The sequence below is a fragment of the Thunnus maccoyii genome, chromosome 2 (genome assembly GCF_910596095.1).
Source record: "Thunnus maccoyii chromosome 2, fThuMac1.1, whole genome shotgun sequence".
In the NCBI taxonomy this organism is placed as follows: Eukaryota; Metazoa; Chordata; class Actinopteri; order Scombriformes; family Scombridae; genus Thunnus; species Thunnus maccoyii.
In genome coordinates, this window is record NC_056534.1 from 28651411 (window position 1) to 28664437 (window position 13027).

The following is a 13027-nucleotide window of genomic DNA, read 5'->3' on the forward strand; positions in this document are numbered from 1 at the left end:
GGGGCACTGTGAGAATTCAAAGAAAGATAGAGCTCATGAATTTATAGGGGAGACAGGGAGTGAGAGGGGAAAGTAAAATAGGCTAGAGGAATGGAAAATTACTGTAATAAACTCGGTATAAAGTAGAGGTCCTTTAACCTGCTGGAGCAAATGTATTATTATCTTAGATGTGATGGCAGCACAAGAAAAAGGCCTATTTGTGCTCCTGAACTTCAGACAGTAGTTATTCCAATGCTGACCAAACTATGATGACACAAGGAGCAGACAAATTGACATCGGCCTGTAAGACACAAGAGTGTTTTCACAGCAATGCAAAAAAGTAAGAAAGAAAAAGAAAAGTGAAAATAGTATATTTCTGATGATTTTGCGTGGGAATCAAGACTTTGCACCAGTCTTTATTTGTGTATCAATATCGACATCTAGTGGTCATAAAAGTTACTGCTACATTTCTCAGGAAGGCAATTCATTGACACATGAATGAATGGATAATGAAGGCCTCAGTATATTTCTTTGCAAAGTGTATGAAATTTGTGAGTGTGGCGATTAATTAAATATCAAAAATATTAGTGTTGTTTGTGTAACAGAGCGCCACCTGTCAGTTAGATTGAACCCACATCAGGTCAATTACAACGTCTGCCTACTGCCTTAAATTCTTATTAATAAAACCTAAGAAAAATAAGTGGTCCATTCATGTGCATACACAGGAGGCTAATTTTACTAGTGATCATTTTATTGATTGATTGAATGAAGGTGAATTATGTTGAAGCTCTCAGCTGAACTCTGTAGTCTAATAGCTGATTGGTGACTGTGGTTATTGTAGCTTTAAAAGTCATATCAGGTGTCACACATTGTTTACAGAGTGAACTTTCTTTAAAAGAGGCGATAAGGGCGGAGTAAGAGAAAAGCCCAAACTGGTTTCAACTGCAAAGCTAATATTTGGTTTACAGCCGACATTAGCCATAGCCTAACTTGTAACTGTGGGCGTTTGTCAAATGGGTACGTGACACAAGATTTCTACAATAAAAATGTGTTAGACATCGATTTTTTTCTTTTACCGAACGAAAAATTGCTCCCGTCTTTTAGTTCCAGGAGTTCGGACTTCACAAGAAGCACCTGAAGGCAACTTTAGTAAACGGTGATTTTTTTTCTTCTGGAGCGCATGCGCAGTGAGCTAAATAGGAAGCAAATCAGACGAGCTTGACGGATTATTATGTGGACATATCGGTGAGCGAAACCAGCTGCTTTCAAATCATTTATATGGGTTAATGTGCTCTCGGGAAGCACGGAGTCTATTTAAAATGGAAGACTGACAGCTCGAAGAGGAGAAGAAGTAACCTTATGTATATTTAATTGTATGGTATTGAACCTGAGCAACAATGATGTCAGAATGCGACCCAACAGAGACAGAGACCGGCGAGCCTGAGCTGGACACCGTAGCGACAGCGGTGCCTCCGCCGGAGTCTAACTTTCACTCTACGGACCCTCCAAAGGTGTTATTTGACAGGAACAGGATAGGGTTGGGACTAGTGACGAACCCCGGAGTCGCCGTTCGTATTTCGGACTCTTGTGAAAGCGTCTTGACCGAGCTGGAGACAGACGGCTCCGGCGAAGAGGCGCTGTTGTTGCCGTGCATTGCAGGAAGCTCGTCGTCTCCGCGGGCTGGACGAGAGAAGCGGAGCAGGCGGAACAGACACAGCTCGTCGTCGGATAAAGACACCTTGGCCTCCCCAGGTAATTGTTTTTGGATCAAGCAGTTCGAGATGTGATTACAGTAAGTACGTGCGAATGAATAGGCAGGTACGTTAGGTCAGGATATACTCAATGAGGATGTGTCCTGGGGAGCCAGGCTCCACAAGATGTTGTATGTGTGTTTAACACCGACTGGTTAGGTGCAACGTTAGAGATAACAAAGTGCAACGTGGTCAAAACATTGTGACATTATGCAAGCCTTCTCAGTAATACTACTCAACTAACTATTTCACCATGGCTCCCTCTGGGACACCCTCAAGGGCCCCTGGAGGTTCTTGGGCCATATTTTGGGAACCGAAAAGGATAATGACAGGTTAAAAGCAATAACTTGTTGCGTTGACAGCTTAATTATTTAAAAAACCCTGACAACTCTGATGGAATCAACACTATCATCCATCTATGTTACATTGTAGACATTTGGCTTGTTTGCATTGAGATGTGATCTCACTGCGTGTCTGTTTACCAGTCAGCTGATCTGATGCAATAGCTGCATGGTATCATCCATATGGATTATATGAGCTGGCACTTTCACATGGTGACCTGAACGTCACATGAAAGTCCAGCCACGAGTACAGTTAACTATGTCACCCTCACAGTAAAGACCTACTCATCACACTTTTGTAATTGATTAATTTTGCATGTTTTCCTCAGTGTGTATATATAGACTCTACACTGCTGCTACCATAGCCTGAGCTCTACACTGCTACTGCATTGCTTATCTGCTGTCACTCTTACATATTCACTGTGCTAGATGTACTTTAAACTACAGAAACAAAGGTTGGTATAGGGAGAACAAAGAAAAGGTGATCTAGTCACCATGGAAGTGGCACATATTCTGACTTAGCTGCTAATTGGATTTTAACACTACTCCCCCTCATGCCACCCACCTCATTCCCCACAACACCATTTTAAAGCATTTGCTTCCTCCAGTATTCACTTGTATTGGTCTGTCTCTCTCTGCTGAGATCTATTGTTCCACCATGTTCTATCAGGGCCAGGAATCAAGGCCACAGGTAGGCGCGCTGAGCCCGAAATCGCACGTGTTAGCGTCCTATTTCCTCTGGCCTTTTAGGATAATAGTGTTCAGGTGTAGAATTACAACACTCTTTTTATCCAGTCAGTGCATCATGAAGCAGCAGTCACGTCTTGATAGCTGCTGTACAGCATCTCTTTGTATGGTATGAAATGCAATGCAAATCTTCATTGTAAATTGTGGTACCTGAATTTTACCTTGCATATCTCACAGAACGTGACTAACTATGTGAGGTTTTACAGGTCAGCGGTAAAATTTACATGCATCCAACACACTAAGCTGCATTCAGCTTTTGGTTCGCTTGTACTCACAGTCTTCTGTCACCAGAGTCCATAGTGAGTAGAAGCACCAAGCAGTGTGTATGTATCTAATTCAAGTTTACACAAGATCCATTTATCCTCAACTGATACATTTATGTACATTGAATCCTATATTGACAAGTACAATCAAATGAATTCTGTGGGCTTACAATGGCATAAATATAAAGTTGTTTTTCACTGTGGCCTTTTTGAAAAGTAACTGTTTTCAGAGTGCAAGGTTGTGACATCTCACACACTGCATGCACTGCAGGTCATCTGGTCTCTGGAGCTCTGGGTGAGCTGAGCTCCCGTTGTCAAAGAGCTCTGCTGGGTCCATTAACTGACCAAGGGCTCTGAGAGACAGACATTAAATATGCATAAGGCCTGTGAGCAAGGGAACACGCATGTAGACACACAAACACTCCGTAGTCCTGTACTCTGCATGCTGATGATGATGAGGAGGGCATTTTGGGAGAGAGGAAGCATGCACGTGCATTTACTTTCACTCTCGCTGCCTGCTGGGTGGGAATAATGGAATGAAAGAGAGAAAGAGAAAGAGACGGAGAGAGAGAGATTCCATCCTCCCGCAGCCACACTACACAGTGACATTATCAGACTTTCATCAATAGTGCAATCCAAGAGGGGCATGCATCCCTCATCATGCAAGATAGCTGAATAAACACTCTGAATTATCTCTTTTGTTGAAGATGAAGATAAAATATTGTGTCAACACACACAGAAAGAGATAAGACTTTATCACAATTTATCTATAGGTCTGTGTTGACACCATCTTATTCCCATATTTCAGTCAAGATGGAGCTGCTTTTAGATAAGTCATTTTCACTGGAGGCCAACACAAATATACCTTCATGGCCACACTTTTGTTGTGTGGCAGGGTGGTATAGAGACAGTTAGAATCCTGTTAGCTTCAGGGGTGTTGCTGTGCACTGTAAAATCTGGGCTGCATAGTGACCTACTCAGGAAATGACAAATCTTCAGTAAATGGCTTGCTGTCCATACTAGACTGTGCTTACTGGATAACTGGGCAAAGAGGACGTTGCACACACACACAAAGCCAGGGGATCACACATTACATGCGCTTCAAATCAAGTTTGACGAGTTTCAAATCTGTAGGTAAACTGTGTGCCTGTGAAACTGCTTTTAGAACATCTGGAGACCTGTCTGTCTTGTCTTGAGGCAGTATCACAAAGAGATGATCTGACCTACTGGTGTGAGTCTCCCAGATTAGAGTTGCTCTACTTTTCAGGCTCCCTGTAAAGGCACGGTTTAATTCACGTCTTAGGATGACCTAGGCTTAGTGAGCGCCAAATGGAGCATAAAACAAAAGTGCAGCATAGCTTATAACATCATTATAGTTGCCCCTGTGAGGTGCACCTTATGCACAGACTGAGGCTTTTAGAGAGAAATGTCAGTGTTAATATTTTGAGGTTGGTGGTTTTTGGGTGAATAGAAATGAAGCATTAATGGAGGAACAAATCACACAATATGGGAACTAAAACTTTGCGGCTGGAAGTCCTTCAGGGGTCTGCTGTTGCATAAAAGGCTCAGTTTGACTTAGTCTCTAAATGCTCCATGCTAGGATATTCTCATGTATGTGGTCAAAGTGTGCCACATGAACAAGTATCTACATTTTAAATCATCCAAGTCAGTGATGTCATGTCTGCATATCTTTTATCCATCCCTTTTATTGGCTTCTCTCTCCACCCCCTTCAAGCTAATTAGCTTCAAAGCTATCTTTGTTTCTCCTCATCTCTCTGTGACAAATGGCATGTTAACTGCCCTCCCCTCCCTTTGTCCACTCCTCCCTCCCTCCCTTCCACCCTCTCCTCTCTGTGTCTGTCCCTTCATCTCTCCCTGCATCCCACTGTGACTTCAGTGTGACTGATACAGAGCATATGGAGCCTTTCTGTCAGCTGACTGTTCTGCCTCATGCGAGGAGGAGAAGGTAGAACATGTCATGTCATATGATTGAGCCTCCATCAAAGAAATAATTAGCAGCCCAAATTCATCAGAGCACAGGCACACCCGGAGAACGACTACATCTGCGAGGCAATATAGAAAATGCAATTTTCTGACAAGTGGCGTAGCGACTCATTTAGCAGTCACCTCACAGCTAGTAGGCACCTGGTTTAAATTCACTGACCAGCTGGGGCCTGTCTGTGTACAGTTTGCATGTTCTCACTGTTTTCCTCCCACAGTCCAAAGACATTTTGGTGGAATAGTGTGGGCGTAAATGTGTTTGTGTGTGTGAAAGATGAGTCCAGGTTGTACCCTACATGTCATCCAGTGTGTGCTGGGAACAGTTCCAGCCTCCCATGATCCTGAACAAGCAAACATTATAAGCAGTTTAAAGAATGGATGGATTGATGGATGGATGGATGGATGGATGGATGGATGGATGGATGGCTCCAGTTGCCTCTCACATACAAATTATGTGTCATATCATGTCTGTGATATGACACAGTAGAGTGGGTAATTAGAGGAGAAACAGTTGATGGAAAAGATGGACCTTTAGATAGACTTAAAAATCACAGAAATATACAATATTTGGATGTTTTTTTATCATTTCAGCTGATTTTCTACATACATCACATATAGTTTGATCTTTATACACATTTTAATAAAGCAATATCCTCTTTTTACTTGACCCAGATGACCTATGAATACTTTTAAATATTTTAAATATTCTGTTTTTCCTTTGGGTTCATAACTGAGCAGTGAAAGTTTTCAGTAGTGAGCAATGATCTCTGACAGGGCCGGCTATAAATTTTCAAATAATACCTCCTGCTTTCACTTTTTGATACTTTTTCCTGCTTAAAATATGCTTTTTTACCATTCATAATCCTTTTACCATTTACCATTGATGTGTCAGTGTGCAATATGTAGATAAGGTACCAGCAATATTACCAATGTGTTTCAGTTATGACTGTTTTCATAATTGTTTGGCAGCGATACTGATGATCTAAGAATTTCATAATGCTTTGAGGTTCACGAAAGTGTATTACCAACATATTTTAACAGCATGACATTAATTTAACGGCATATTTTTTTGGCATGATGGTGCCGTATCGTTATTCCGCTCTTGAAGAAAAGCTATTGCTATTTCACAGTAGCACACTCTGATTGCCTGCAATGTAAATATGAATATTAATGTTAACCTATTTTCGTTCTAGGTACCAACAGTGGGGACTTCAACCATTTCCCTGACGATCCAGAGTTTGCAGATATTATCCAAAGGGCTGAACAAGCTATCGAGAACGGCGTCTTTCCAGAGAGGATTTCCCAGGGTTCCAGTGGGAGCTACTTTGTCAAAGACCCAAAAGGGGTGAGGAGGGGATAGAGTAAGGACACTGAAAAAAGGGGAAGGGGAGGAAAGGAAAGATCACAGATTGAACTTGTTTTTTAAAAATACATTTGAACGTTTGTTTTTGTCAGTAACTTCATTTAGTGAACTTTAAGTTCCCTATAAATTGGCTCTGCAGTTGAAAGGTGTGAGAGGAAGTGAGGAGTTGGGAAGAATTTACAGCAGACACTCCCTGAATAATGCAACTAGCAATGCTTGCATCAATAACAGTTAGCCAGCATGCATGATAAGCGTCACATTAACATGTTTAATGTACACCGCAGGGAAAGCATATTGATCTCTCGCTTGTTAGCAGCATCTGTCATTTTACATTTGCTGCCTATAACTTTACATTTATTGCCTGCAGTTCCTTCATCATCTTCTCTAAAGCTGTTGTGAAATTAAAAAAAGTGTTAGTTCTGTTCTGTCTCAGTGTCTGCTTTTTATATAACACCCTTATCATTCTCTTTCCCATCCACAGAAAATCATTGGTGTTTTCAAACCAAAGTCAGAGGAGCCTTACGGTCATCTGAACCCCAAATGGACCAAATACTTTCACAAGGTACACTGTGTCACATGTTTAATTGGTCTTAACAATCTGAAGCAATATAAGCACATAGGTGACAACACTGTACAACAAGTCTCTCAACACCTGCATCTCCAAAACTCTCCATGTCCTTGTGTCTCTCATTAGCTCTGCTGCCCGTGTTGTTTCGGCCGAGGCTGCTTGTTGCCTAACCAGGGTTACCTCTCAGAGGCTGCTGCCTCACTGGTTGATACCAAGCTTGGCCTGGGAGTGGTGCCGAAAACCAAGGTGATACATGTGATTACAGTGTAAAGGTCCAACTTTCAATCAGTCTGTACCTGAAACTAATGTCTAAACTCATATAAATGTAGTCAAATGGAATATTCTGTAAATGAGTCTGGATGTAGATATGATTTAGTTTATCTGTATTTACAGTTTTCTAACTATATAATAAATTGTCCCACTGTGGTCACTGGATGTGAACTGAGTGTTCTTCTGTATCAGGTGGTGTATTTGGCCAGTGAGACATTCCACTACAGCGCCATCGACAGAGCCAAATCTAGGGGGAAGAAGTACGCCTTAGAAAAGGTCCCCAAGGTGGGACGACGATTCCACAGAGTGGGCCTGCCACCCAAGGTAACAGATTGTTTTCACTTTTTTCATTGTTTTATATACACATTTTATTTCATTGGCTTTCAAATGACACAGAATGTTCTGTTTTATTGTCATAGCATTCTCCTGTCATAACTCTTTATTTTGTATTGTGTGTTATTCCAGTCAGTTATATCCCTTTGGCAAGTTTATTTATGTTATTGTATGATTTAGAAGGGCTGTTACTCAGAGGGCCATACAAATGGTGTGATAATAACATAAATACCATGTTTTTTTTAGATAATTCTGAACAGTATGTCTCTAGCGATGCTGTCTTTTCCATGTACATGGTGTGCTTTCTTAACATTATGAAATGAGGGACTGGTTGTTTTAGTGAAAGAAGTGCTCAGAATCACTCCTGCATCAAAGGCAGTGGACAGTAAAACAAATCATTCCACACTGTCTGTTTTTATGTTGCCTGAGAAGACCGTTTTATTCAAATAAATAGGATAGAGGGAGCATAAATGTCATCCATGCTTTAAATTGTGTTCTTTATTTCAGGATCTTTCAAACAGTGAATGGATATTCTTAAATCTTTCCCTACTGCACTATACTCCTCTCTAGTGCTTATGGTGCTGCTCCCTATCTGTCATCTGAAACAGACTTCATGATGTTCTATAGTTTTGTAGATCTTACAGTATGTGTTGAGGAAACGTTTTGAGGAAGTGGTTTCATATTTCAACTGTCACACATTGCTGACATTTCAGCCTCTCAAAATCACAATTTCACATATTGCACGATTGCACAACACCACAACATTATCATATAATCGAACTGATCACAATTTTCAGAGCAATGAGTACTGCAAGTACAGTGGTGGTATATGCGTATGTGATGTATCCCATGGTGCCTCTCTCTCTCTCCAGGTGGGCTCGTTTCAGCTGTTTGTGGAGGGTTACCGTGAAGCGGACCACTGGCTGCGGCGCTTTGAGGCAGAACCGCTGCCTGAGAACATCAGGAAGCAGCTGCAGTCACAGTTTGAGCGGCTGGTGGTGCTAGACTATGTCATCAGAAACACAGGTGAGGGTGTGTCTGTGTTGACATTTTAACAGTGTTTACTGAACTCAATGTCGTCAGTTTTACCTGGGTTGCCTTTAATATGATTTTGATAATTAAATAAATGCTATTTATAATACTTATCTCAAGTACGATTGCATGTTAAGTTGAATTTGCACTTGGCCATTAAATCTGATTGCCGTCTGATCGTGCCATGCTCTCCCTTCACACCTTCATATCTACGTATAAACACTTTAGACTCCTTCATTTCCATTTTCTCTTTGTCCTTGTCCTCAGATCGGGGGAATGACAACTGGTTGATCAAGTACGAGAAACCAGGAGAAGGAGAAGGACAAAAGGTGAGGTTAAGTCAACACATACTAATCATGGAGCAAATTGTCACCTTGCCTTATGTAATAAAACCGCTGGAGTGCTGACACGTTTTCATCTCGGAACACAGCTCATGTTATTTCAGGTCTGCAGGGAGAATGATTTTGAATTTCTCCCCCCCTCTCATTCAAAACACATGACACACAGGGGCCAACATAGACACACAATGGCTTGGATACTGTACTTCTGGAACAATCCAGTGCCCCAGTGAGCTTGCTGCTAGAATACTCTCAGACTACCTATCATCAATCATTATTTGCCATGTATTGATAAATGAGCTGAGGTTGTCATCTATCTGCCCAATTACTCATCCTTTTGGACAGTGATCAATAACTAGTGGGGTCATCGGTCGTTAATCATTCAGTCAGTTATCGGTGATGGCTTCTCTGATCCTCTTCTTTACCCTCACTGTAGGATGCAGAGTGGCCAGAGAACTGTCCAGACTCCTGCATCAAGATTGCAGCCATCGACAACGGCCTGGCCTTCCCCTTTAAACACCCCGATGAATGGAGAGCCTGTATGTTGATCTCTCTCCTCCCTCACGTCTTTTCATTTGTCTGCTGTCTTTGCTGCTGACGGTCTCTGTCATCGCCTTGTCCTTACTAATCATGGTGTTAACAGTGGTTATTCATTTTCATCCTGTAGTACATGTAGCTGTATGTTTTTTCTTTTCTTTTTTTTTGTACAAATTAAACAAGAGATATTACATGTTAATTAGATAACGTTAGAGGTGCTGGTAGACAGATTTTACCTTTGAACAAAGCCAGGCTAGCTGTTTCCCCCTGTTTCCAGTCATAATGTGATGCTAAGCTAAGCTGCTGCTGGCTGTAGTTTCATATTTAGCATACAGAGATGTGAGTAAGGTATTGATCTTCATAAGCATATTTTTCCAAAATGTTAAACTGTTCCTTTAATTTTCTGTCCATTAAGTAATTAGATCTTTAGATCACTTTTTGAAAATGTGTTTTAAAAACAAAATGGCACAACACGGCAAAGACAACATTATATAACTAGACACTGTGGACTATAGAGGCAGACAAAGGTCACTACTCTTACTGTCATACAGTGTGTTGTGAGAGCTTATGACAAACTGTATTATTGTGCTGCCTCCTTCCTTCAGACCCGTTCCACTGGGCATGGCTCCCCCAGGCTAAGGTGGCCTTCTCCCAGGAGACCAGAGACCTGGTGCTGTCCCGTCTCTCTGACATGAACTTTGTCCAGGACCTCTGTGAGGACCTCTATGAGATGTTTAAGGTACATGCCAACCTCATAACTTTCATCTTTTCTCTATTTATAGAAAATAAAAATTGTACTAATGGCAACAAAGTACTCTGTACTTTGTTAACATTGTTACAGGACACCTGCTAACATGAGTAACTTTCTCTCTCTTTAGACGGATAAAGGCTTTGACAAAACCATGTTCGAGAGACAGATGTCTGTCATGAGAGGACAGGTGAGTTTTTCTTATTTTTCCTCTAAACTGACTGTGTTGACTTTGTTGTTTCAGTCAGTTTTTCTGCCTTTTGTCTTTCTCCTTTGTGTCTTCTGTTTAGTTCTTTCTGGCTCTTTCCTTTTACATCCTGCCTTGCTCTCCTCTCTCTCTGCCCTGCCCCACTTTCAGTCACGTCCACTGTTTGCTCTGCAACCTCATCATCACCTATCTTGACTTAATTCCTCATCTTCCGTCCCTGTCTGCTGGCTGCCTCATCTTGTGTTTCTATCCTGCTCCTCACCTCTAACCACCTGCTTTCTTTTTACCTCTTGTCTCCTCTTCTCTTCAGCCAGTGTCTTCTGCCTTGTTAATTCTCTCTGTTGGGTTTAGTGGGCAGATGAGTGACCTTAGTCATTTACTTTCACATGAATGCTTCTTGCACTTTGATTGTAAATTAACACTAAATGCATTAAAGCATACAACACTGATCTAATTAATGACCCCATTTCCTCTGTCTGTGTACAGTATTAAAGTCTCTTAAGGAAAAGTCATACACAATATTTTCATACATCTACTGAAGTTCCTCTTAAAATTAAAAAAAAGCCAGAATTGAAAGTTTCCTTAAGCAAATCTTCCCACAAAGCGACATACAACCAATGCACCAATACTTGAAATTGTAATCATTATCTTACGTTTCTTTTGCACTGCATAGTTTCTGTGTCTCATACATGTATCCTTTTTGTCTCCAGGTGTTGAACCTGACCCAGGCACTCAAGGACGGGAAGAGTCCCATCCAGCTGGTACAGATGCCGCGGGTGGTGGTGGAGCGCAGCCGCTCAGGTGGGCAGGGACGCGTGGTCACGCTGGGCAACGCCTTCACGCAAACCTTCCACTGCAAGCGGCCCTTTTTCTCCTCTTGGTAGTCAGAGAACAGTGTCGAAGGGCGCTGAGGAGAGACTTCAGAAACGGCTCCTTTTTGTCCTGAAGCCAGGAAGTGAGGAAGAGGGGAAATGAGGGAGAAAGAACAGAATGTCACACTGGAAATTTCTCATATTTGTCAAGAGGAAGGAACAGATGATAGAAAGTAAGATGAAGAATGTTTGGTGAAGAAATTGGGCTTCATTTTTGAAGAGATCGCAGAAATGTACGGGAGCTAGAGAGACTGGCATACCAGTGTCTCCTAGAGACAGTGGGACTGTTTGTGGTTACCATGGTGAATTGATTGGATAATCGGCTTTTCCACAGAGGTGGGTTTTGTTTATTGTTAGAACGCAGAAAGGATTTTTTTACCCACCCAAAGTACCTACTGAAGGCTCTTGCAAGGTCTCTTAGTGGGGCTAATGGCCAAAGAACAAGCACTTGCAAACCACAAACTATCAGATATGTGGTCCAGTGGTGTTTGGGATTCTAAAGGACTGGTTTCACAGATCTCTCCAGAAAGTGTTTGTTTTTTGTTTTTTTCAAGGGCAACGTTGCTCCTGGTTTGGGATAAAGTCTGAAAAATATTCGCTTTGCCTTGTAGGATTACTTATTGAAATATAAATGTGCACTTGCACTGCTGGAAGTGTTTGACTAGTTCCACACAACTGGGTGAAACTGCTCTTTTACCCAGTGTTAGTTCTCAAAACTATATCTGTTGAGCAAATACAAACCCAGTGAGTGTCTTCAACTCTCACTACTGCCAAAATCTGTCTGCGAAAGTAATATTGAAAAGCCTCAAGAAAAGAATATCGTTGAAACTTGAATATAAAACTCTTCATCTGAGGAGGAGGACTAGGAATAAACACATTGCTTGAATGTAATCTGTTTACCGTTTCTACACAGATTCTTGCTCCTAAACATTTCAATACGAGTGAATGCTGTCAAAAATAGAATTTTCTCGTAACAATGAATGTATTTGTTGTTTGACATGTATTTAATTGCTGGCAAGCAGCTTTCTCTCGAACCTCGTGGCATGGGGGACGGCACCTCCTCCCTCCCCTTTATGACATATTATATGAAGAGGAAAATCAAACATGACGACAATATTTCACACTTGCTCGATGCCGTTGTGTTTTCTTATGTATGCATCTTGAAATTTTTATTCCAACTCAGTGATTGTATGAGAAGAGTTGTATACTGTATGTAACAGATGAAAAATAAAATTTGGAAATTGGATTCTTTGGTTTTTTTTTACAGTCTTACAGAAATAGCAGTGTTGATAGTACACATTGTATTATACCTCTGTAGATTTATAGTCATCCAACAGTATTGACAAAAGTGTGTCCAGCAGAGCTTAGATGACTTGGGTAATACAGTTTCCACAGACCTGTGACAGGGTCTTTAAACTTAGAGTCCAAATGGTTACCTGATTTCAGGAACACCATAATCCCTCAAACCAAAGTCAGCTATTAATAACTGTTGAATGAATGAATGAGCTTCGCGTGTTGTGGGGAAAAGACTATTTGCATCATGTACTGATATAATTTGTATGGAATTTGAATGTTTCTATACATAACATCTGAAAAATAAGAGACCTTCACATTATAATAATGAAATAAGAACATAATGAGAAAACAACAAAGTGCCAAAACAGCAAAATATGAAC

General features: G+C 41.2%; 1 protein-coding gene across 1 annotated transcript; it reads left to right on the forward strand.

The window, feature by feature from the left end:
• The first annotated feature begins 1157 nt into the window (after positions 1–1157).
• Positions 1158–12597, forward strand: pi4k2b (phosphatidylinositol 4-kinase type 2 beta). Its single transcript, XM_042432801.1, has 11 exons — positions 1158–1731; positions 6276–6427; positions 6927–7007; positions 7140–7259; positions 7476–7607; positions 8489–8642; positions 8916–8977; positions 9423–9525; positions 10129–10262; positions 10402–10461; positions 11190–12597. Exons 1-11 carry the CDS (start codon positions 1377–1379, stop codon positions 11361–11363), a joined length of 1527 nt encoding a protein of 508 aa, XP_042288735.1. The 5' UTR covers positions 1158–1376; the 3' UTR covers positions 11364–12597.
• Positions 12598–13027: the final 430 nt, after the last annotated feature.

Excerpts from the sequence above, each read along its gene's own strand:
- pi4k2b (XM_042432801.1), top strand. The coding sequence starts at position 1,377 with ATGATGTCAGAATGCGACCCAACAGAGACAGAGACCGGCGAGCCTGAG. Across the intron at positions 7,260-7,475 it reads GAGTGGTGCCGAAAACCAAG|GTGGTGTATTTGGCCAGTGA; the intron begins GTGATACATGTG and ends CTTCTGTATCAG. Across the intron at positions 7,608-8,488 it reads GAGTGGGCCTGCCACCCAAG|GTGGGCTCGTTTCAGCTGTT; the intron begins GTAACAGATTGT and ends CTCTCTCTCCAG.